The 23,233-nt window shown below is 32.7% G+C and overlaps 6 protein-coding genes across 16 annotated transcripts in view; 2 read left to right on the top strand and 4 right to left on the bottom strand.

Annotated features, from left to right (window-relative positions):
* LOC108545944 (ubiquinone biosynthesis protein COQ4 homolog, mitochondrial) overlaps positions 1-3,580 on the bottom strand; it is a 6,219-nt gene extending 2,639 nt beyond the window's left edge. Inside the window, exon 1 of one of the 8 annotated variants that reach the window (XM_017897804.1) lies at positions 3,487-3,580. The gene's annotated coding sequence lies outside the window, so the exon portion shown is untranslated. The other 7 variants (XM_017897805.1, XM_017897800.1, XM_017897798.1 and 4 more) reach the window with 7 other exon arrangements.
* LOC108545943 (UDP-sugar transporter UST74c) lies at positions 403-2,025 on the bottom strand. The gene has a single exon (XM_017897796.1). It carries the CDS (start codon positions 1,882-1,884, stop codon positions 871-873), a length of 1,014 nt encoding a protein of 337 aa, XP_017753285.1. The 5' UTR covers positions 1,885-2,025; the 3' UTR covers positions 403-870.
* Positions 2,383-5,926, top strand: Cox10 (Cytochrome c oxidase assembly factor 10). 2 transcript variants are annotated; one of them, XM_017897795.1, is made up of 7 exons: positions 2,383-2,439; positions 4,138-4,257; positions 4,344-4,617; positions 4,707-4,902; positions 4,980-5,155; positions 5,236-5,553; positions 5,657-5,926. In XM_017897795.1, exons 2-7 carry the CDS (start codon positions 4,183-4,185, stop codon positions 5,878-5,880), a joined length of 1,263 nt encoding a protein of 420 aa, XP_017753284.1. In that variant the 5' UTR covers positions 2,383-2,439; positions 4,138-4,182; the 3' UTR covers positions 5,881-5,926. The 2 variants fall into 2 exon arrangements, with proteins under 2 accessions (XP_017753284.1, XP_017753283.1); XM_017897794.1 differs by lacking the exon at positions 2,383-2,439 and adding an exon at positions 3,760-4,020.
* Positions 5,927-6,012: 86 nt separating this feature from the next.
* LOC108545940 (tRNA-dihydrouridine(16/17) synthase [NAD(P)(+)]-like) lies at positions 6,013-12,818 on the bottom strand. Of its 3 annotated transcripts, none has more exons than XM_017897791.1 (9): positions 12,628-12,818; positions 8,438-8,707; positions 8,167-8,326; positions 7,431-7,626; positions 7,085-7,333; positions 6,840-6,985; positions 6,607-6,704; positions 6,348-6,506; positions 6,013-6,263 (listed from the first exon to the last, which is right to left on the bottom strand). In XM_017897791.1, exons 2-9 carry the CDS (start codon positions 8,705-8,707, stop codon positions 6,105-6,107), a joined length of 1,437 nt encoding a protein of 478 aa, XP_017753280.1. In that variant the 5' UTR covers positions 12,628-12,818; the 3' UTR covers positions 6,013-6,104. The 3 variants fall into 3 exon arrangements, with proteins under 3 accessions (XP_017753280.1, XP_017753282.1, XP_017753281.1); XM_017897793.1 differs by lacking the exon at positions 12,628-12,818 and adding an exon at positions 10,357-11,839 and having other exon boundaries at positions 8,438-8,667; XM_017897792.1 differs by lacking the exon at positions 12,628-12,818 and adding an exon at positions 8,810-8,834.
* A 243-nt stretch (positions 12,819-13,061) lies between these two features.
* hob (bridge-like lipid transfer protein family member hobbit) lies at positions 13,062-21,665 on the top strand. The gene is made up of 16 exons (XM_017897879.1): positions 13,062-13,120; positions 13,211-13,337; positions 13,415-13,606; positions 13,692-13,943; positions 14,170-14,334; positions 14,429-14,644; positions 14,730-14,997; positions 15,091-15,313; positions 15,377-15,498; positions 15,589-15,909; positions 16,832-17,283; positions 17,357-19,451; positions 19,577-19,821; positions 19,881-20,937; positions 21,062-21,279; positions 21,381-21,665. Exons 1-16 carry the CDS (start codon positions 13,062-13,064, stop codon positions 21,663-21,665), a joined length of 6,297 nt encoding a protein of 2,098 aa, XP_017753368.1.
* Positions 21,666-22,180: 515 nt separating this feature from the next.
* On the bottom strand, positions 22,181-23,156 carry LOC108545913 (sesquipedalian-1). Its single transcript, XM_017897732.1, has 2 exons — positions 22,697-23,156; positions 22,181-22,606 (listed from the first exon to the last, which is right to left on the bottom strand). Exons 1-2 carry the CDS (start codon positions 22,991-22,993, stop codon positions 22,250-22,252), a joined length of 654 nt encoding a protein of 217 aa, XP_017753221.1. The 5' UTR covers positions 22,994-23,156; the 3' UTR covers positions 22,181-22,249.
* Positions 23,157-23,233: the final 77 nt, after the last annotated feature.

The following is a 23,233-nucleotide window of genomic DNA, read 5'->3' on the forward strand; positions in this document are numbered from 1 at the left end:
AAAAAAAAAAAAAAAGAAAAAACAAAATATATATATATTGTATATATGTATATATATATATATATATATATATATATATACACATTATATATACACATATATACACATATAGTCGATTCAGGCAATATAAAGAAATCGTAAATTATTGTATCTAGCAATAAATTCGAGCAATAAATTTAGTATCGCTTGATGTTAACATGAAACTGTTAACATCATCAAGAGTCAAGGAATCGTATGTAGTTTGCAACTGCAGATATTCAACACCAAACAGTAAACTGAGAAAATTGTCAACTAACTTTAAATTTTAACTTATTTCATTAACTACTACTTACTACTAATTTACCACCGTTAAATCCTGTTTAATATTTTGAATATTTAAACAAATTTTAATTTTTTATAGATTATTATTAGTAACACACTGCATTGTAAGAACCCGTTTCAAATTGCTATCGTACATCACTGATTGGCATTCAAACTCTTTGTTTTTCTCGAATATCATAAGTCACTATTCCAAAAATCGGAATATTTGTACTTTTATACTTGACTGATTTTACAACCTCGTTTTATTGCATAAAACAACTATACAAGTTGTATTTCACGTCGTTGATACGCTATACCGTATTCATCTTCTATCCGGTAACGAAGTTTTCGCTTTGGTACGATATGATATATTTATTTATGACTATTACACTTTGTCATATATTCTTTTCCAATTCCCATTCCACTTCCTCTTCCGGTTCCCAAGAGCGTAACTATTTCACGTGCAAACACACGTGAGGAAATAGCTAGCAAAAAAATAAACATAAAGAGAAAGTGGGGAGGGGGGAGGAGGGAAGAGAAGAAAAGAAAGAGTATCGTAAAAGGGCAAGATCAGGCCGATACCCGACTTGACTGTATATACATTGATACAGCTTGCACTTTATTCGTTTGTTCGTCGGAAAGCGCAGTATACTTGGCTTCAATTGATTCCTCCCTTCGAAAAGTTACCCAAGTATAAACCAAACTACCGACAACACTTAAATTTAGTCCTATAAAATTTAACCACGTAAAAACGTAATCACCACCGATTACCATTCCGAGATACGTAACGCAGATATTTTTCAGACATCCGATTATTGTAGTAGTCAACGCAGAGTTATAAAGTGTACAAAGCATCATGCTGTAAGTCAGTACAAAGCCCATAATGCACGAGAAACTAAACAGCACAAGGAAGAGAACATTGCCCCAATGTGGAAATTGTAAGATAGGATGCACGTCTTCCATCCAGTAGGCGATACTAATCGCTGGGACAATCATAAATAACGAATTATAGTACATCACTCCGTATTTCCCCAATTCCTTCGAGTCCAATTTCTTCTTCATGTAGACACCGTTGGCGGCCGTGAAGAAATCATTCAACAGGATAAAGAGATAGCCCTCCAAATTAAAAGCAAGGTCATTTAATGCCGCCACCACTGCCCCAAGAATCATCGTGTATACGCTCAACTGAACAGAGACACGCGCCTTTGCTCCGAGAATATAGTACTCGGCAATCATGGTCATAAGGATAGTAAATCGCCTAAGGGCAGTGAACATCGGAAGGCTGAGCTGTTTGGTACCACCTAATCCAAAAATCATGTTACCAATGTAAATGATTGGTAATGGCCACATCTTGACACACGTTGTCGTTCCTAGGTTAGGAAATTCAATGTAGCGTAACGTCTTTGCTACGAAAATTAATACAATGGTAGCTAACATTTGTCCCATGCCAAGTACTTGAAACGATGGAAATTCAAACGATGTCAACACTGTCTTATTTACAACCGTAATCATAAATGAGGATAAGCCGTAAAATAGAGCAGAACCGATCCGCAAAAACATCACATTTTGATGATTCCACGGCATACCGATCAAAATCTAGTCCTCAATAATTTCGTCGCGCTTGATTTTGTCTTCCCACTCTATTATGTGTTACTTTTTCCGTCTCAATTATAATTTTTGTACTCTTAACATGTTGAATTTATATAAAATTTGATGAAACATACACTTGTATAACCTTATTTTTTTAACCGTATTCTGTCTTTTCTTCTGTCCCGTAAAAAATCACCAAGAACGTCCTACTATCGTACCAATAAATACTCAATGTTGATCAATTATATCAAAATTATCTATCTGCAGTACACACGTTTCTTCTTTTTTTATTCTTATTGTTTTCCTTAAATATATCAATGTGTTCCAGTATCTTTTCTCTACATCTTTTTCTATCTCAAGTTTTATATTTCTCTCCGTAGCACACGCATGTATATACTGTGTTCACATTCACTTCATCTTAACCTATTATCTTACTTTCCCACGAATGCTACTGTAACTTATGGTCAGTGAAGTGACACCGTACGCCCAAAAATTTAAGTACTGTAATAATACAGATCGATCTAACAGAATTTTGGGCTATGCACATAAGTACGTACTCAGGTAACTACGTCATATTGAAGAGGCTATGTGCGTTAAGTTATTCATCATGTGTAATTTATACATTCGAAGGTTAAATATTTCTTCAACATAAAAATCAATTTGTGTGTATAACGATACTAAAATAGTTAAAGATGTTTCTCGTGATACAGAATAGATACCTTGAATCGAATTCCAAATCTGCGTTATTTAATTTTTTAACAGTTATTAACTGTTTTAGTAAATATCTTTTTTTTCCATTATATTTCAAATGTCTATGAAGTTTAAAAATTAGGAAAACAATATATATTACTTTACTGTTCCACTAAACAATTTAATTACTACATATCATCAATTTAGCACCAACAGAATTTGACAACAGAACCATATCCATTTGATATTGCATTGTATTATTTTTATGCACTATTTCTGGTATCAAACATCTATTCAGCACATTGACATCAAATTTACATCAAAGCAGACTAAGCCTTAATTTATCACTTTAAGTGTTGATATAGTACGGACCACGATATAACGAGGTCGTAAAGTTGGTCAGACATTAAAGAAAACCTATTCAATCACCGGGACAAGAGATTAACAGTAACATAATTAAACTTCCAAGCAATTTTCTGGTGTCGAATTCAAAGTTACAGTTCTGAATGCTGCAACATCAATTTGTGCTGATCCTTAGGGATTTTATCTATAATTTTGCTATATCTTAATAATTTAATTTACAGACCTCGTTATATCGTAGTCACTACAATACAAGTCTTGCTGAATTTTACTACATTACTAATATATTAACATAACTGATAACCGATTTTGTATCAAATTTAATAACATTTTAGTGACAAAATTGTTACCAACCATTTTGAAAATTTAGCCACCACAATTTATTTGCTAATTAGAAATAAATCCTTATAGTACATATACGCTTCCCATATACGCATACATATTTACTATTGAACTCCAATTATATAATATTAATTAATACATAATTTATACAATTATAAATAGCTGTTTGTATAAGAAATAAAATATGCTTGTAAAAATGCTTACATTTTAAATACGAAATGCTATTTCATAATTACATTTCTGGAATATTTGATTATTTGTTGATGCGTTTAAAATTTCACTGTTTTGGTCGATTGCATCTTTGATTCTAAAGGTGCGTATTCACTGATATCATTTCATCGTTGCGTATTAAACAAGAATATAATATGATGCAACACACGGTTCATAAGTTTCTTCCAAATTATTATTGCGTATCCGTATCAAAACAGATGATATATTCTAATTGTATATGAAAAATACAAGTCTCTATACTAACATATATTATACTTAATACTAACTCACAACCTAAATCAAATTATAATTTGCAATGGTTCAATGCTTATCCTTCACATTGACACGCAACGGTGAAGTAATGCATATGGATACGCACCTTAATATAATTTTGACTGAACTATTTAGGCAAGTGAAGACTTCGATAGTATAGTGAAATCACTTAAAGTTTTAGTTCTACTTATTTTTATTCAAACTTTTATTATGTAATGCGGGATAAAAATTGTAAGAACAAAAATATATTATGATGTAAGTTGAATATTTAATTTTAGAAAAGTCATGAAGTATTTGAATTGTTTCTTGATTTTATTATAAGTTGTACAAAATTATAATTGTGAATTGACTAATTTCTATCATTATTTCCAGAATAAGAAGAAAAAAACACTAATTATTATACTACATATTTTTGTCATGTTATTTATTTTGTGCTCAATTAAAATTTCCCGTAACACATGTCTATCGTCACTGAAATTATCCATCACTAAAGTATGTATAATAAATAATGATATTTTAGCTAAACATTTGCTGTAAGCTTTAAATTTTGTATTAACTTTTGTAATAACTTACTCCAGTATTCCACGAAGAGTACATCAAATGTAAAAAAATTATCCTGCATGCAAAAGCAGCAACATGTACTAGATACAAACAATTCGCAAAATCGGAGAATTTTATCAAATTTTGTTATAATCCATGATCCTCAAAAAGCCACTCACCATGTAGATATAGTAAGCAATAAGAAAAAGAAAAATCTATGTGTAAACAATGAACTGAAATGGCAAGATATAAAATTAGATCCTAGTAAACTTCAAAAACATTGCTTTATGTTATCTAAAATACGATTAACATGTAAGACAAATAGGTATTTTATATTAATAAACTTTAATTTGAACATGTATTTAGATGTATAAAGTTAAGAATTGAATGATTATTTTTAGCTTTGGTAGTTGTTACAACAATGGCTGGATATGCATTAGCTCCTGGACCTTTTGATATTTTTACATTTATTGCATGTTCCATTGGTACTGGATTAATTTCTGCAACAGCAAATGCTATTAATCAATTTTTTGAAGTTCCCTTCGATGCTCAAATGTCAAGAACAAAAAATAGAGTATTAGTTAGAGGTTACTTAACGTATGTACAATATAACTTTACTTGTAACAAAGATTTAAAATTAGCATTATAAATGTATGATAGAATTTTTCCATTAGGCCTGGACATGCTATAATGTTTGCAGCAGTATCTGGTTTTAGTGGATTATTATTATTATATAGCCAAGTTAATGAATTAACAACTGTTTTGGGAGCAGCTAATCTGATTCTGTACACTCTTATTTATACTCCTATGAAACGTATTAGTATCCTCAATACTTGGGTAGGCTCTGTAGGCAAGTATATCATATTTCTATTATTATATTTGTACATGTTTTATGATATAAACTAATATCATGTACTGTTTGTTATTCAGTTGGAGCTATACCACCATTAATGGGTTGGGCCTCTTGTATTGGCAATATAATGTCTCCAGATGCTTGGATAATGTCTGGATTATTATATGCATGGCAATTTCCTCATTTCAATGCTTTATCGTGGAATTTAAGACCAGATTATTCACGTGCTGGTTATAGAATGATGGCAGTTACAAATCCAAAGCTTTGCCGCAAAACGGCATTACGGTATACTGCTGCATTAATGGGTCTTTGTTATTTAGCACCTGTTTTTAATGTAACTAATTGGTGGTTTGCCTTAACATCAACACCACTTAATGCATATTTTCTTTACCTTGGTACGTTAAAGACATATTTATTAAATTTCAAAGGGAAAGAAGAAAGAATAACACTCTATAATGAATGTATGAAAGGTATTTCACAGTATATTTTCTTTTCCAGCCTGGAGGTTTCATAAACACTCAGATAGTGGAAGTTCACGAAAACTCTTTCATTTCTCATTAATTCATCTGCCTATTCTTATAATTCTTATGCTTGTAAATAAGAAACACTGGTATCATCATAAAAAACAGAAAGATATAATTTCAGATGAAAAAAGAAGTGATATTTATACGATTCTAACAAAAATACATCAACATCTTCAACTGTTTAATGAACCACCTTGAAATTTGCTTCATAATAATATGAGAATTGATGTAACATTATTGTACAAAAATGAGTCTGCAGATTTGGATAAAATAATTTGTAGTATAATTTGTGAATAATACATGTTATTGATTATAATCATATATGGAAATCAATATAACGTTTACAAAACATTGTTATGTACATGTATATATGCATGTATTTATTTAGCTTTTATCTTTATAATTTAGAATATTGTACAATGTCATATTGTATCTTGAATAGTTTTTCGTTTAGCTGCAAATTCTATCGCCATTTGTCTTCTAGTTTTAGTTAAGTTTCTGTGCCCAGCACAATCCAGATTTTCCGTAAAACATTTGTTTCTACAGCACTGTCGGCATAATTTATGAACACATTTGAGACTCTACAAAAAAAATATATTGTAGACATTAATGAATTTTATTCAACTTCATAAAAAAAATGATATTTAAAATTAAGTTTCGCAAACCACTGGATTTGGACAGTCACGACATAGATCGGATCCTCTTCTTACGGCAACAGCTGATCTGTTGGGGCGGCGAGCTATTCGTTCAAGTTTTTTCAAACGTTTTCGTGATATTTCATTTCCTTCTTCATCTTTAAATTTTCTCTTTATTGTTTCATTTTGCTACGAAAAGTGTATTAAAATTAGAGAGCAATTATTTTATAAGGATACGAAATAAAAACGTTTATAGAATATAAAACGCAAAAGTTTGTGATAAACTAACCATTCCAATCTTTTCAGTTTCTAGCTTTAGTACATTATTCCCTGGAAGATGACGTACATATGGTTGGCACAACCACGGAGGTAATTTTAAATTATAATCTGAAACATACAATACTTGTAAATGCGAAAAAACGTGTACAACCACCGCACATGAGTATCATATGTAATATGGAATGGAGAATTGACTGATTGAATTTATCCATATATTATACATCAATAGTAGATTATACGAACCAGATGTTTCTTCTTGCCAAATTAGATGTCCTTCGTGGTAAGATAGATACCGGTCCCTCAAAGTGTATACAACATTTTTAAAGGATTCCATGGTAGAATTTTTGGCCAAATTTTCTCTCTCTTCCTTATTTTCTGCTAAACAAAGTCTACTCTCTAGTTAAAAGAACGCTGAACGCATAATTTAATTTGTAATTTAGAATATCGTTTATATATATAATCTAAAAAAATTAGCTTTTTATACATACATGTGTTGAAACAATTTAAAGAGATGACCACGAATGTAAGAAGCAGGAGCTGGATAACGTTCCACTAAATCTAAATATTCAAGTGCTGGTTCCCAACTAGGTGGATATCGAGCTTCGAATATATACGGATTATAAAGATTGCCCTCGGCTGACATTACGCCATGAACACCAGTTTCTTCTATACATTTTTCAACATCTTGCAAGCACTGTATGTTACCATTTGCAAATACTGGAATTGTGACAGCCTGTCTGAATATTTGGAATAATAATAAATAACAAAGGAAAGATGTAAATGTTAAACGAGCAGAAAGAAGGAAAAAATATATTTGAATTTCATTAATTATACCTTACAGCTTTAATATGATTCCACGATGCGATACCAGTTAATGGTCCTTTCTGTTCTCGAGTTCGTCCATGCACGGTAAGTAATTGTGCCCCAGCGGTTTCGAGCATTTGAGCGTATTCCACAGTTTTGTCGACCTCCGCAAATACTCGAAGTTTGCAAGTTACTGGCACACGAAGTCCTCTGCTTAAGGTACTTACTGCAATTTTTTATAAAAGTTAAATTGTAATTTATAAGTGAATTGTCTTTTATTCAAAATTTAGTGAATTTATCGATATACTAGATTCTTTGTGATTTTTATGATATTCAAATACATCAATACACACTGCTATTCGACACTCGTCGACGACTGCTATTATGGAAAAACGGTCGTTTTAATCACATCTGTGGAGATAGATCTTTATATTACATATTATACGTCATACATATGTATGTGTGTGTGTGTGTGGGGGGGGGGGGGAATCGGTAAAGATCAATAATTTTTGTAATCAAATATATCAAGAGACGAAGAAACTGTTTGTCCTGTAAACTGCTTTATGGATGCATACGAGTATAGACAGAATTCAATATAATAATATCAAAAGAATTTTGTTAACATCTCAGAAAGATAGACTACCTATTATATATATGTAAAGTAAAAAAATTATTCAAAATATTGTCCTCCATAACATATTTCAAGTTCATCAATTAATGAGAAACCAGTACACTGATAAATTTACCTAAAATTTATATTACAAACCGATTTGTTGAAGTAAATCCCAATCATCTTGAAGAAAAGCACCATAATGACCACGTTTTGCAATTGCTTGAGGACAACCAATATTTATATCGACTGCGTCACAGTATGGCTCTGCCAAAAGTGCTGCTTCCAATAGAGTATTCGGATCGTTACCACAAAACTGTAACGCACGCTTATATAAATAAGTTAATGGAAATAAGGATATTTGTAAACAACGGATGTAAAGATGAATAGCGATTTAAAGTGAGCTGTTCGACGTACGTATCTATACCTGGACGACCAATGGTCGATCTTCAGCAATACTGAAAAGAGCTTCTCGCCGATATTTCGGATCTCTACAAAAAACCGAAGAATGAAGCATTGGTGTAAAACAAAGCTGTGCTCCATGACGACGACTCAACAGCCTCCAAGCTAATTCGCTCGCATCGACCATCGGTGCTACTATGTACCGTGGAGAACCCAATACATTTTTCCAAATATTCATCTTTGACGTAGTAGAATCTGTGAGTTGATTAGCCATTTTTACTGATGCCACTGACATCTACGAAAATATGTAATCATAAGTATACTGGAGATCATACTTCACATCTAAGTGAAGAGTACATCTGTTTAAAAAATTCCGTATATCCGGAACAGTACTCACTTTATAATAATTAAATTTCGGCTTTCAAATATGGCGTACATAATTAGTCCCCCCCCCCCCCCACCCCACTTTACATGCCATTTTTTCTAGTATTATTATTCCATATTAAAATTTGTAAAGAAAAAATATAATAAGTTCATTTCATAAACACTGCAGCTTACAGTTTTACATCATTTTATATGATACGTTAGCAGAGAGTAGTCAACTGGTATGACAGATCTTACGTTTCTCGTGAGGATGGAATGAATCAACCGATTCGTGAAAATGACGACGAACATATCGATGATGATGATGATGATGATGATGATGGTGGTGATGATGGTGATGGTGATGGTCATGGTAATGGTGATGGTGATGGTGATGGTGATGGTGATGGTGATGGTGATGGTGATGGTGATGGTGATGGTGACGGTGACGGTGACGGTGACGACGGTGGTGACGGTGACGACGGTGGTGACGGTGGTGACGATGGTGACGATGGTGACGATGGTGATGATGGTGAACAAAGAAATCGAGTAGGAGGAATAGAATACGACGATATAGAAGAATGCATTGATCGTGGTGTAATAGCTTTGGAAGATTCCGATTCCGAAATAGGAGACAGCTTCATAGACTGTGCTACATGTAACTTTGTTTCAGTCGTTTGTACTCTTCGAAAGAAAAAAATGTGTACCAGACCTATTATACATCGACGCTCCGAACGTTTTTTGCGACTGAAACAAAGTTTGGTCAATTGATTCTGTGATTAACTAGTGGTGCAACGGAATAAGTTTTAAATGAGATTGTGGTATAGTAATTGTAAGCGTTTTGATGGGAACCGTACGTGAGACGGTAATTAGCACCATATCCTTTACGTACAAATCTATTTTGATTGATGCTTGATTCAAATCAATGTTATCTACTCCTTTAGACTTTGGTACATACACTGTATTCGGAATGAAAGATTGCATATCATTCTTTTTCTTTCTACAATTTCTTCTATTTTTTTTTTTTACTTACATATGTTCGAAATAATTTCTCTACTCTTTCAATAGGTTTGCAAGTGTTTGTTGAAACATGTATCACTGAGTCAGATGTATCATCATAGATAGATCGTTTCTTCAATTCATTCGATCTCTTATTTTTCATACAATTTGAACGTACTGAATCGAGGACACTGAAGCAACAAAAAAGAGGTGATGATGTGGATAAACTAGCAGTAATATTCAAATTCTGCGACACAATTGTAGGTTTATTAATTGTTGCCTCTGCGTTTGATGTCATTTCTGTCGACATTTTGTTCAATTGTGATTCAAATTCATAAGTTGAGAAACGAAGTCGAAAATTTTGTCTTCTTTTTTCTTGACAAGAAGGAGAGGTTTTCGTTACAGTTTGGTATGATTCCTCTTTCAGTTCATTTTGGTTTTCATTTGTACCGCGACATATCAACAAATTTATATTGTTTCTAAAAAATGATACTATAGAATGACCGGTGGAATCAAATTTACGAAAACTATATCGGATCCTTGACTTAGGAAGTATTTGTTGAATTGTTGTCGAAGTCTTACAGGTAACTGTGGTAATATTTAAATTCATAGCAGTGGAGCTGGTGGTGGTAGTGGTAGTGGTAGTGGTAGTGGTAGTGGTAGTGGTAGTGGTAGTGGTAGTGGTAGTGGTAGTGATAGTGTTAGTGTTAGTGATAGTGATAGTGGTAGTGGTAGTGATAGAAGTGGTGGTGGTGGTGGCAGTGGTGGTGCTGATAGAAGCACTTGCAGCTGCAGCCGCTGTAACAGTGGCAGTTGCAGCAATCACAACAGCAGCAGCAACAGAATTTTTTTCCCTTTTGTTTCGTATATATTCATACGTGGTCAATCCGAGGCAGGCAATATAACCGTGAAAAGAACATAAATGAATTAAAAGTATCGTTACGATCGCCGAAAGAATTCCAATTGCAGAGATCGCTATTATGATAGTAGCGTCTGAGGTAGGAAGGATGAAAGGGATTTCGGGATTAGTCGTATTCTTCATCGTTACATTTGTAACGGGATAATGTACGATTAGATTGGAAAATAAAGATAGTGACAATTCTGTCGCGGATAGGCAGGTGACAAACAGACTTGCGAAAATCGCAGAAATCAAGCAAACTAGGAAAGCGCAATAATTTCTAGCGCCAATGCAATTGTTGAGCCATTTACAATGATGATCGAACCGAACAATGCATTTGTTACAAATTGAACAATGCTTTGTCCTTTTGCTTTCAGTAGTTATGTTGCAAAGATGACATCTACCATTCTCGATTACATGCGAATGTTCATTTCGGTCAAATTCGGGTAAAACTTTATTTGGTGGCTGAGATCTGACACGAGGATCCGCCGGATCCAATAAAAGTACTGTCAAATGAGAACAAATGTGCGTAAAAAAGATTGCACCAATCACGATCGAAAAAACTGGTCGTAAATTCGGTTCAAGCAGCGGTGTTAATACTGCGAAGGTATTTACTACAAAAATTAAAATTACGATCCAACCGATTATTTGCTGAGGATGTAATGGAAACTGAAGTCCGTGTACACGTCTAAACTTTTTGCGTTCCGGTATCGTCAATGCGTTCTTCTGTTTTGGACACCATCTCGATGAAATATTGTTTATCATTCTGCTTCTTTCGTTTCGCATAACGTGACGTTATTATAGCTTTGTTTATATTTATAATTAAATTATTGTCGAATCACTCTTTTTATCGATATCGTCCATGAGAACTATGGATACATCTTCCTCTCTGTTCCAATTTACTTCTTTGCTTTCTCTATTTCTTCGTCATTCTTATATTTCTTATCTCGCTTGTCCTTTATCCCATTAATTTCACGTTTGTTTGTTAATGTAATTTATTCTTCTTTTTTCACTATTGATTCATAACAGCCGAAAATCATATAACAAGTTGATTCGTTGAAACATTGATCGAGTGACTTTTCTCGTGAATTCTCGGTAAAACTCGGTCGCATGCTTCTTTCAACGCATTTCAAATCGATATTCGCATGGCAACGTATCAAGTGTATAAACCAGCTAAAATATCTTTTTTAGATTTTTCATAAATTTTTCCAAATTTTCACACTTTGATCTGGTCACTGATTCTACTTTTCGAAATGTAGCTGAAAATATTGCAACTATTTTTCACTCATTGTATTCATTGATTTACAAATCCGCAAGTTTGTTTAATACCATACATTTAATATTAAATATTTAACGTCAAATTTATTTTAAATACACCTTTAATTTAATATGGTATTAGTATTCATATTTTATAGACAATATCGTTGATTCATTCTACGCTAATACAAAATATGTGATGACAATGTTCTGCAATGCGCAAAAAACATAAATTGTCTTAAAAATTCCGTTGCCCATATATGATACTTTCAGATACTGAGACCGATTCAGTTATACTTATGAACAAACTATAATACAATATTCAATAATTGTATATTTTTATTTCTGTAAATTATACTGTTTATAGCACTATTTAAAGTACCGATATTTTCTTTAAGGATAATTCATTATTGTTGTTATTATTATAGTTGAATTTCTTCCAATACAATAATTCTTTAACTTTATTTTTTTACATTTAATGATATATAAAAATAGACATAAAATTATGTATCGATTAAACTAGAACTCTTACGATCGATTTGATATAATTTATCCGATACAACGCACTTATGGTTGTCCCTAGTTTTTAAAGTCCATATAATATATTTAGTATATTTATTATTTCAATACTTATTTGTATATTTCACTTGGTTAAACAATAAACTATCCTATCATTATGATAAACTATACAAACTAACCTTAACGTCCAGTTGAGAAGTTAATCGTCAAATTTCGTCTGTTTTCATACGCTATGTAGAGTACTCGTAGTGTATGGTATTTTTCTTCTTATTAAATAATAACTAGGAATGAATTAAATACTTAATGATATTAAAAGGTGTTTTTTCTCACTTCTCGTAATTTACGTGATCAAGAATACTTCGTTGGTTGGTTGAATCACCAACAAATATGGTTGAAGTGATGTACGTTTTCAGATACGTTATCGAAAACATCGATATATCGATATGCTGTAAACGAAGTAATAATATGAAAACTTATGTAAATATACATATATAAAATTAAGTTAATCATTTGGCAATCATAAAGCTTTAAGGTGTATTCAATCATTTTAATAACTTTTTGTGCTAATAAATATTTGCATTTGTGCTTCTTCTGCAGTATGTGATTTGTAAAAATGACTGGTTTAATAGCGTTGTGTATAACCTGTTTTATCCTTTATTGTAGCTTTACTTGGTAAGATACACAATGATTATATATGGTAACTATAATTGCTATAATTGAAAATTTAGTAAAATTAAGTATTAATAATACTTAATTTATCAGGATAATACCAAGATTTTTAGCATGGTTAGTAAAAAGACGATATAAAATTTATCTACGTGTCGGCCACATTTCATTACCGTATTTTATATTACGAGATGTGAATGTTTCTAAAAATGGTTTTACATTGGTAAGTTATATTATTTTTATAGACAACATTATTGTTTCGTGATTAATTATACTTCAGTAAATTTAAACTAATTTTAGCAAGTGGAAGAAATCAGTATAAGGAGCAGTTTATTTAGCAGTGATGTTGCAAAACTGTTAGCTGTGATTATGAAAGATGTTAGAATTAATAAAGATGTTCCAGCAAAACCTGTACAAATAGTGAGAAAACCAAAGAAACCAATGGATTTTCGAAATAAGAAAATTCCACCCATAATTATAACATTTGTACAAGTATGTATACTGTAATAGATTTGTTGTAATATGAGATTGTTAAAATTATTTACTTACTATCTAGAATTACCTTAATATGTTTCAGTTTATGGCTGTGCATGTAGAGAATTTAAGCCTTTTGATTTTGGGTAATGGTTGGTTAGCTAATGGAAGTGCTGAAAGTCTTACTTTAGATGGTAGTGTTGTTCATGGAGCCCGTACCCTTCTTGCATCTGCTGCAATCATAGGTGGAGCAATGAAACTGTTATGCCATGCATCAGATGCTTGCATCTCACAGATATCTTTTGCTGGAATAGTAGAAGCGACTCTTAAGGCACAAGGAGAACTTTCGGTAGAGGTATGAAGAGGTTGTTTGTAGAATTTATATATGTTATAGAAACCTACTTGCTTTAATATGCAAATTGCAAAGGCTAGGGAGTTATACGATACTATGTCGAGATCCAATGATGTAGCTCAATGCTTTGAACGATAGCTATTTGTGTTTAGCACACTTAATGGATGATCCTGAACAACTGTCCTTTGCAATGGGATTAGATTGGAATCAAGCAGGATCTAATTTATAGAAATTGTACATCGGAATAACGCAGACAGAGGGTTCTGGAGGAGCAGGTCTTATTACATTCTTCAAAGACAGAAGTTCATTAACTAACACTGCATCTTCGTATTCAGATGCACAAGTCGAGTCTTCTAATAATCTTTTAGCTCGATTGACACCAGTTATACCAAAAGTAAATTCACAATTACAAATTACTTAAAAGCAAAAGATAAAAATAATTTATTATTAGAAAATTTTAAAAAGTTCATGTTATTAAATATTTTCAGGATTTTACACTGAAAGTGGGTAATTCTTCTATAATAACGGGTAGAGAAGATGGTATACTTCTTGGTTTAGAAGGTACAATGAAGAGTCTGCAAATTAACACAAAATTTGAAGCATTTAATAACCCACTGTTAAATCTTACTTTAAATTTGGAGGGACTTTCAATTCGTAGCAAATTTCCTGTTTTGACATTACGATCATTGATAATAAATTCAAAGGTAAAAACTACATGCTTTATGTTTACATATTGTTATTGTTTGCTTTAACAAATGTATTATATAGTGATCTGATTGATTTTCATAGATGGATGAGGATATTTTACAAATTGCTACACAAATCAGTAATCTTTCTATTATTTATGATCATAAAGATTGGGAAACAATATTGTGTAATACCAATGATGAAATTTCTAGACCTGTTGGTAGTATAACATTAAAAAATAAATTACCATGGTTAGATATAAGAGTAAATACTGAACTTTATGATTCATCATTATGTATCAAATTATTGGATGTTCATGAAGCTTCATGTGGTGTATCTCATATGAAATTTTCATTAAATACACTTGCAGGTATAATACAGAAACTTATTTTTATATTGAATTTTTTTATATATATTAGGATTAATGGAATAATTATTCTGCAATGTCTGCATAATTCCCCAGATATGGTAGACAATTGGAACACAGAGTTAGTAGTAGAATCTTTGTATTGCACTTTAAATGGCTCCAGTGCAATTATTTCGGAAACATCTCATCGATGGGGAACTCCTCTATCTATCGGAGTATTATTAGCTACAACACGTACTAATGCTGTAGGAATTGCTGTCGATGCTCTTGTAACTGAATGGAGTTTGGAACTTGCTGGGTTTCTTGAAGAGGCATACAGGTAAGGCATAAAAACGAGTAGCAGTATTCTAAATGTTTGTAATTTATTAAAACTCTTCGGTAGATGCTGTCAAATGTACAACAGAAGAATCGAGACATTTAAAAGTACCAAAGAATCAGATAGTGTTATTCAATTGAATCTTAAGATTACAAATTGTAATTCATTCTTTATTGCGGAAAACAGTCGTACGTACAGTATAAATTACTATTTATTGATATCCTATATAAGAAATTTAATCAAAAAATTGAGAATTAATGTTTCAATTAATTGTTTAGTCTCCGTCATGATGCGTTTAGATACTGCAAATGTAGAGTACAATACAAAACGATTAGTGGCCGTAACAGAGGGTGTGAGCGCAATCACGTTGAATAAAAACGAACCAGTTATCTGTCAACATGCACAAGCATTGACACATCCTTTTTTAGCTATTAGAAAGTGCAAAGGTGCAGTTACTTCTGAAACAATAAATATTAGTTTGGATGGCACCAGCTTGGCATGGAGTCCTAATTTACATCTTCGTCTCTTACAACTTTGGCTAGAATCTACAGATTTTAGATCTATCATAAATGGAGATACGTCGACGATCATTGTTCAAAGTTAATATATAGATTTATATAATACCTATGTATATATATGATGTTTTATGTAATTGAGTCTACCCATAGCTTTGAAACGGTAGAAGGAAGAACAAAATTTCATAAAGTAAAATTACGTGATGTTGAATGGTGCATGATCTGGTTTACATGTCTATTCCGGAAGTGGAGATATTTTGAAGACTTCACAATCATTTTTACCTGTTTTACATGAACTGTATATAAATTATTGTGCTCCTCAGTAGACATATCTATTTATTTTTTATAGAAAGATATTAGATCATTTAGATCAAAAATTGATTTTTAGAAAGAGATATTTTAATTTTCTAAGTACATAAATATGTAAATTGTGTTCACATAAGTACATACATTTTAACGTTTCTTTTATACATTGTAGAAACGTATTGCCTTTTGATACCCTTTTGTGTTTAGTAAAAATTGAAATATTTTTAGTAGAATAAAATTTAAAAATTGGACTAGATTATTTAAGTAAAAAGTATCTCAATGAATGAATAGACATAAATAGGAGGTAATATGAACGATACGCTTAAAAAATATTCAAATATATGTAGAATCTCTTAACACTTTTACATAGATAATAAAAGGATGTAATCGTTGACACATAAAAAAGATGTATTTCTAGGTAAAGAAATAGAGGTGAACTTGAAATTTCTGAAACTTGTGAATTAGTCACACATCATACGTTACCTGCACTAGATTATACACTACTTAACATCATTTAATTTTGACAAATAAAATTTTGTTCTATTATCTACAATTTTAGAACTATTGCTTTCAATAGTAAATATGGATCCAATTGCATAAAATACTCCTATGTACCATTATTGTTGTTTTTTCAGTATTCTTTTATTTCATCTGTTTTTCTAATTTTTGTTATTTTTATAAACTTCAATTTTGTTTACAGATGAAAATGTTGAAAATCAACAGAAACGTTTAATAGATATATTAGCTACTGGCGGAATTAGTCTATCTATAGATATTTCTCCAAAACACTTTTTAGAACTTTCGTCAGATCAGTTGCGTTGGTCGCAAGGAGAATGGAGATTGAATTATATGCGCGCTACTTTAGATATGGCTGACATCATCATGATTGAAGGATTCGAGTTAATCAGGGTATTGAATAATACGGATGTACGATTAGAACGTCAAAGTAACGAAGGTTTTGTCTTGGATTGGAATGAGACTTGGATGCTGAACATCGAATCAGTAAAAGCTTGCTTTCCGTATGAACATCAGTTTACTGACGCAATTCAGAATGAGTTGTTTAGTATAAAGAAATGGTTAAAAGAAATTCATTCGTCATTGACATCTAGTTATGGACAAGAGAAACGTTTACCGTACGATTTAATTGTAAAAGTACGTAAATATAGTAAACGACTTAGTAGTTGCTCTTTATAACAGACATAAAACTATTGTTTTTATATTTCAGATCAAGGAATGGGTATTCGAGGTAAGCGACGATCCATTCGAAGTACGGTTACGAGACAATTACGAATTATTAGAAGACGAATATAAAGAAAGCTTAAAAAGACAGGCAATGCTTGATGCTAAAGTGCAAGAACTATGTCGAGCCCATTTGTTACTTCCTCAGGATAAAGTCGAGGAATTATATGCCAGTTTGAATAAAAAGCATGCCGAGATATATGTACAGCGGTGGAAACAAATGCAACGCGCTGGCCCAGCTAGGACACGATTGTTTGCTTGGTCGATGTTGGATATTGAAATATTAGCTTTAGCTGATCCATCGATTGATAGTACGGAAAACGCAACGAAAGCTCTTCGAGAAATGGATGCAGAAACTCCTTGGCCAGAGGATGGTCTTGAATTTAGTACGTTGTGGGTGAGAGGAATTAGTTTAAAGTGTGCCGAATGGAAATTACAGTTGCGAGATTTTCCGCAACCGTTATTGCTAGTAGAAAATTTAAGCGTATGGGGTAGATTAGCTGGTGCAGAAGCTTTAGCACCGCCGCGAGCTAGGCGAACTGTGAGAATTGAAATTGGTACTCCCTGGGAGGACATTATCGTAGAAAGAGGAATGACATCGTTGAAATATTATCACGATCTTAATTGGGATGTTGATAAATTCAGATACGCATTCGGTCCTTGTTGGGAGCCGGTGATAGCACAATGTAATCTTAGTTTCGAAAAAATTATCCATCCGTCACGAGATCCGAGCCCTCCTTTACCATTTTGGGACAAAATGCGCCTAGCTCTTCATGGAAGATTAACATTTTGTGTGAAACAGTTGACAGTTCTACTACATGGTTCACTGGATCCATATAATACCACAGAGGAAATGGAGCTTACATGGACAGGACTAGAGCTTGATTGGACGCAAGGAAGAATTATTGTAAAAGGAGATCTAGATGTTTATGTTCGAACAGCCAGCAAATATGATGATTGCAGATTACTACATTTACCAAATGTACGTTTGAGCATAAAATTAGCCTGGGTTTGTTTAGGTGATCCTAGAGACCATCATGCCGCGATACCCTGTGCGCCAGACAGATTACCGGAATATTCAAGTAATCAAGAGCATGATTCATTTAGGGCATTTCGTTCACAAAATTTAAATGTTAGTCTTTCGCTTGAAACGAAACCTACTGGATCTCCAGCACTGGCAAGCGCACCAACTGCTTTACTATATGGCAGCACTCTTAGATGGTTTGAAAATTTAAAATTCATTTTATCCGGAGCAACAAGAACAACAAGGAAAGGGCCACTTTTTAAAAACATCCGACCTAGGAAGAAACAATTGAGCAGACATTATAGGAAAGTACGATTAACATTAGCTTTCCATCGATTTCACGTCAGCTATTGGATGTCTTTCGCTATGCAACGTGGATTCGAAGTAACTGGTGGAAGAGTAGGATGTAGCTGTGAGCATAATTTGTCTTTACATCCAATTGATGATGGTCTAATACATCGTCCAAGAGCCGAATGGTCTGTGGTGTATATGAATTGCGAACTTAGTGATGCGGAAATCTGGCTAAAAAGCGCCCTCCACGAAGACAAGGAAAGCGCTTCACTCCGACAACCGGTCGAAAAGTGTTACTGTTTAAGTGTAGCTCGTGTCAGCTATGGTAGAGAAGCAATGGTAACTGGGGTTACTGAAGGGGATACTCCTACACATAGACTTGTGGTACATGATTTAAAAGGGGCTTGGACAAAAACAAATAGGGATGTGGCGTTCGCCCTCTTTGATTCTTTCATAAAAACTCAGCAACTTAAGAAAAATCTTTCTACTGCAGCTTTGAAAGGCTTTCATAGAGAAAATAAATCAACACCGCACAAAAATCGAACAAGATCGGTCGAGGTGCAGAATGCGGTGACACAAGTAAATCCATCTTCCTCAACGAAACCGCAACAAGGAGAAGCTGTTGGTATGTTACAGAGATTAATAGCTGAGGCTGCAAACAAACCTGTAGCGTTTAGCGATGATCTATCAGTACAAACAAGAGGTCAACAATTGCGAGGACTGGCAGCTTGTCATCAAGATGACGTCCTTCACAAAAATTGGTTAAGTATGTGTGTATAACTGCATATTCAAGCATGATACATATATATGCGTATTATAATCATCTGATATACAATTTCTATGAATAATATATAATTAAGTGAAAAAAAAAAATTGTTTTGCATTTTTTAGTTGCTTTAGTAAACAGTCAAGTATTATTGAAAGGTATTGAAACACGAGGATACGTGATTTTATCTGCAGCTAAAGCAGAAATATTACAAAGGGTACATCAACCTATATGGAAAGAAAGAACATTAGTATCAAAGACAACCTGGGTTGGATCATTGGAGTGTATGCAGTACTACGCAACTGTTAGCGCCAACATTGACGAAAATATTGACGATAATATAATGTGGTTGACATTAGACAATATACAAGTAAGTAAATTTTATAATTAAAATGTTTGATCATGACTAAAATTTATACATTAAACTAGGAGAAAGATTCTACTGTAATAGCTGGTTTACCAGATGTGCCAGCATTAGTAGGTTCTGGACAAAGCGTTGGTGGTGTGGTCAGTCAAACTGTTGGTGGTGGTGGTGGACCCCAACACCAATTACAACGTATTGTCTCAAGATGTAAATGTGAGTTCTTCTATGTTGGTTATGGACAAGCTTTAGATGTTGGCTTTGTTGATCAAGTTCCACCACCACCAAGAGAAGAAGTTAGTCCATGGGAAAGAAAAGAACTTTCAGCAGCTGATGCATTTACATTGATGCATCATGATTTAGATGTTTGCACGAATTCGTTGCAATACGCTATGATTTTAGATATCGTTAACAATTTGCTCCTTTATGTTGAACCAAGGAGAAAAGAAGCATCAGAACGTTTACAGAGAATGCGATTTCAATTGCAATTACATTCAGTTGAAGATCAAAAACGGCCAATTCAGCAACTACAAAACACTGTACGTGGCTTGGTAGCAAAATTAAGAAGATTAGAACGTGAAACGTACTTGGTGCAAAAAGCTCTTGCAGAGGAATCTAGTCCTGAATTGTTAGTAGAAATGGAACGATTAGAAGCTAGAGTTTTCGAATGTAAAGAACAACTCGGAGCGAAAGCGGAAGAACTTGATGTAATGTTAAGTTGCTACAAGGAAACAACTGCCCCAACCACAGCTTCTACTACCTTGAAAGATAAACCAGCAGCAGTTGCAAGAGTGGCAGAAATTTGCTTCAAACACGCTCAATGGCGATTAACGGATGCAGATGGTCAATTGGGAATCGCTGATCTTCTATTAACCAATTTTTTGTACACCAAAACAAGTAAAACTGATGATTCAGTTGAACATTTACTCGAATTAGGATATGTTAGGATGACAAATTTACTACCGAATCAAGTTTATACTGATGTATTAACGCCCACAGAATTACAAAATAATATGCCTGTCGATAGAAAAAGAGCTCTTCGCGTTTTCTGTAGAGAAAAAGCACCAGTCGCCGGGATATCTGTAAAGGAACATTTTGAAATCAATGTTGTTCCATTGACGATAGGTAAGTATTATAACATATTCTCTCCTCACTGCCTCAAGTTCTTACAAAACTTGATGGTTTCTTAAATAACGCTAATCAAATATTTTAAACAATCTTTCATCCAAATTATTCATTTTATTAATAGGTTTAACGAAAAAGTTCTTCAATACAATGCTCAAATTTTGTTTCCCTGAGAGAGATCCAGAGGGTATAGAAGAACCTCCTGCACCACAAAGAGATTCCTCTTTTTATGTACCGATCGAAAGAAGAGATGACGTAGAAAAAATGAAAGAACGTGCAGACAAAAATAAATTATTTATATATATTAAAATACCAGAAGTTCCCGTTCGTGTTTCGTATAAGGTATTTATAGCAAAATTTTATAAAATTGAATAATTTTATTAATTTAAATATTATTAAGTTATTTGGTTTTATCCATATGTACCTACACACATCAAACACAGGGAAATAAGGAAAAAAATTTAGAAGATGTTCGTGATTTTGCTTTGGTAATACCTACATTAGAATATCATAATGTCACTTGGACATGGCTTGATTTACTTTTGGCTATGAAAAGTGATTCTAGACGTGTAATATTAAGTCAAGCCATTAAGCAGAAATTACAAATCAAACCAAGAGGTCCGCAAGAAGAATCTGCTCCTCAAGAAGAAGATAAAGCTCGTCTTCTATTAGGTGCTAGACATCTACCAGGTGATGTGAGGAAAAAAAGTGTTTTTAAATTTAAGTAAAAACAAAAATTTGTACTTTGATGAATTTTTCACTTATACAAATACAGAGAATATCAGTATTTATTGTAATGAAATATATAATGAAAAAATTTTTAGTGCATTGCTAAGTATTTTTATTAAAGCCAAACAATGTTTGTACAGTTTTCAACCACTTACAAATCTATATCGTTTATTACCTATTTAACTATTAAGCAATACTGAAAATTTTCATTCGTATTGGTCACTCAAATTGATTTAATGGTAACTATCAATTGTTTTGTTTCATAAATAATGTCTTTTTTCAAATTAATTTTACATATTAGTATCTTTATATCATTGTTTCTTTCTAATTCATTTTTGAGTATAATAAGTAATTATATTTTATAGACAAGTATTCCTTCTATTGTGCGAGACCATAATAATCTGTAATATTCAATAACAATCAAAGGTATTTTGTTACATTTTGATTGTACATATTTTACTGTTATAAAAATAAATGGTACATTCTAATAATGTTTAATGTGTATATATATTTGTATATAAAAGAAGTATAGGGAAGCCTTAAAGCATCAAGTAATACATTGATACTTAGGTTTAATACGTTATTAAAAACTGATCAAGGGTGATTCTGTAGTTTTTCTTGCATGCCTCCATTCATTTAGATCTGCTAAAATTCTTCTACCATACATATTATGTAATTCACGGAATGTTATCCTTGTCCTTGGAACATTTTCTGTTCTTCCAGGCGCAGATCTAACACTTTGCGAACGGTGATGCAACTCGGATCTATTAAAAGGATTATGTCGTTGTCTAGGAGGAGCTTTAGGGGATTGAGAAGGAGCCATCACCATTGTTGTTTCTTCTTCTGCTGCATCCAACTGTCTTTGTAAATCTGCCACCATTAACTTCATATAATCATAACTAGCACGAGCTAAAGCTTTCATCCATTGTTCCATAGACTCCTGAAAATAAATAAATACAAATCCATTTTGTTCATCATAAACTATTGTAAAACATATAATTTATGTTATAGAATTAATGAACATTTTTACCTGAGATTCTGCTGCAAGAGTATAAATTATTCTATTATTTGGACCATGAAATACAATTTGAAAAGCGAACTGTTCCTCGTCCTCTGCCAATTCAATAGTATAACCTTCAAGAAATAGCATAGCCACTGGTTCTTTATCATCGCGTCGATCGAAGTAAAATAATAAATTTCTTTTAAGAACGAACCATCTTCTTTGATATCCACGATTTAATTCGCCACGTTTTTTTAACCACCCTTCACGATCTACTGGTGTTGCTGAAGTAGCAAAAGCTGCCATATTTTTCTCGTTTATTTTCATTGCATTTGAAATTGTACTTTCATCCGAGGAATTATAAATTAGTTTTGAAATAATTCACCGTTGAAAGTGAACTTCATTAATTTCATGTAATACTTTCTTACATTAATGTGATCTGACACTTGTCATTATAAAAGCAATTTGTTTCCTACTAGATTTTTATATTGAACTGAAATAACCTTGTATGTTAAAATAACTGAATGATTTCAGTCGATATACTTGCACGACAAAAAGTGTAATATT

This window comes from Eufriesea mexicana, unplaced genomic scaffold (assembly GCF_001483705.2).
Source record: "Eufriesea mexicana isolate 0111107269 unplaced genomic scaffold, ASM148370v2 scaffold572, whole genome shotgun sequence".
Taxonomy (NCBI): domain Eukaryota; kingdom Metazoa; phylum Arthropoda; class Insecta; order Hymenoptera; family Apidae; genus Eufriesea; species Eufriesea mexicana.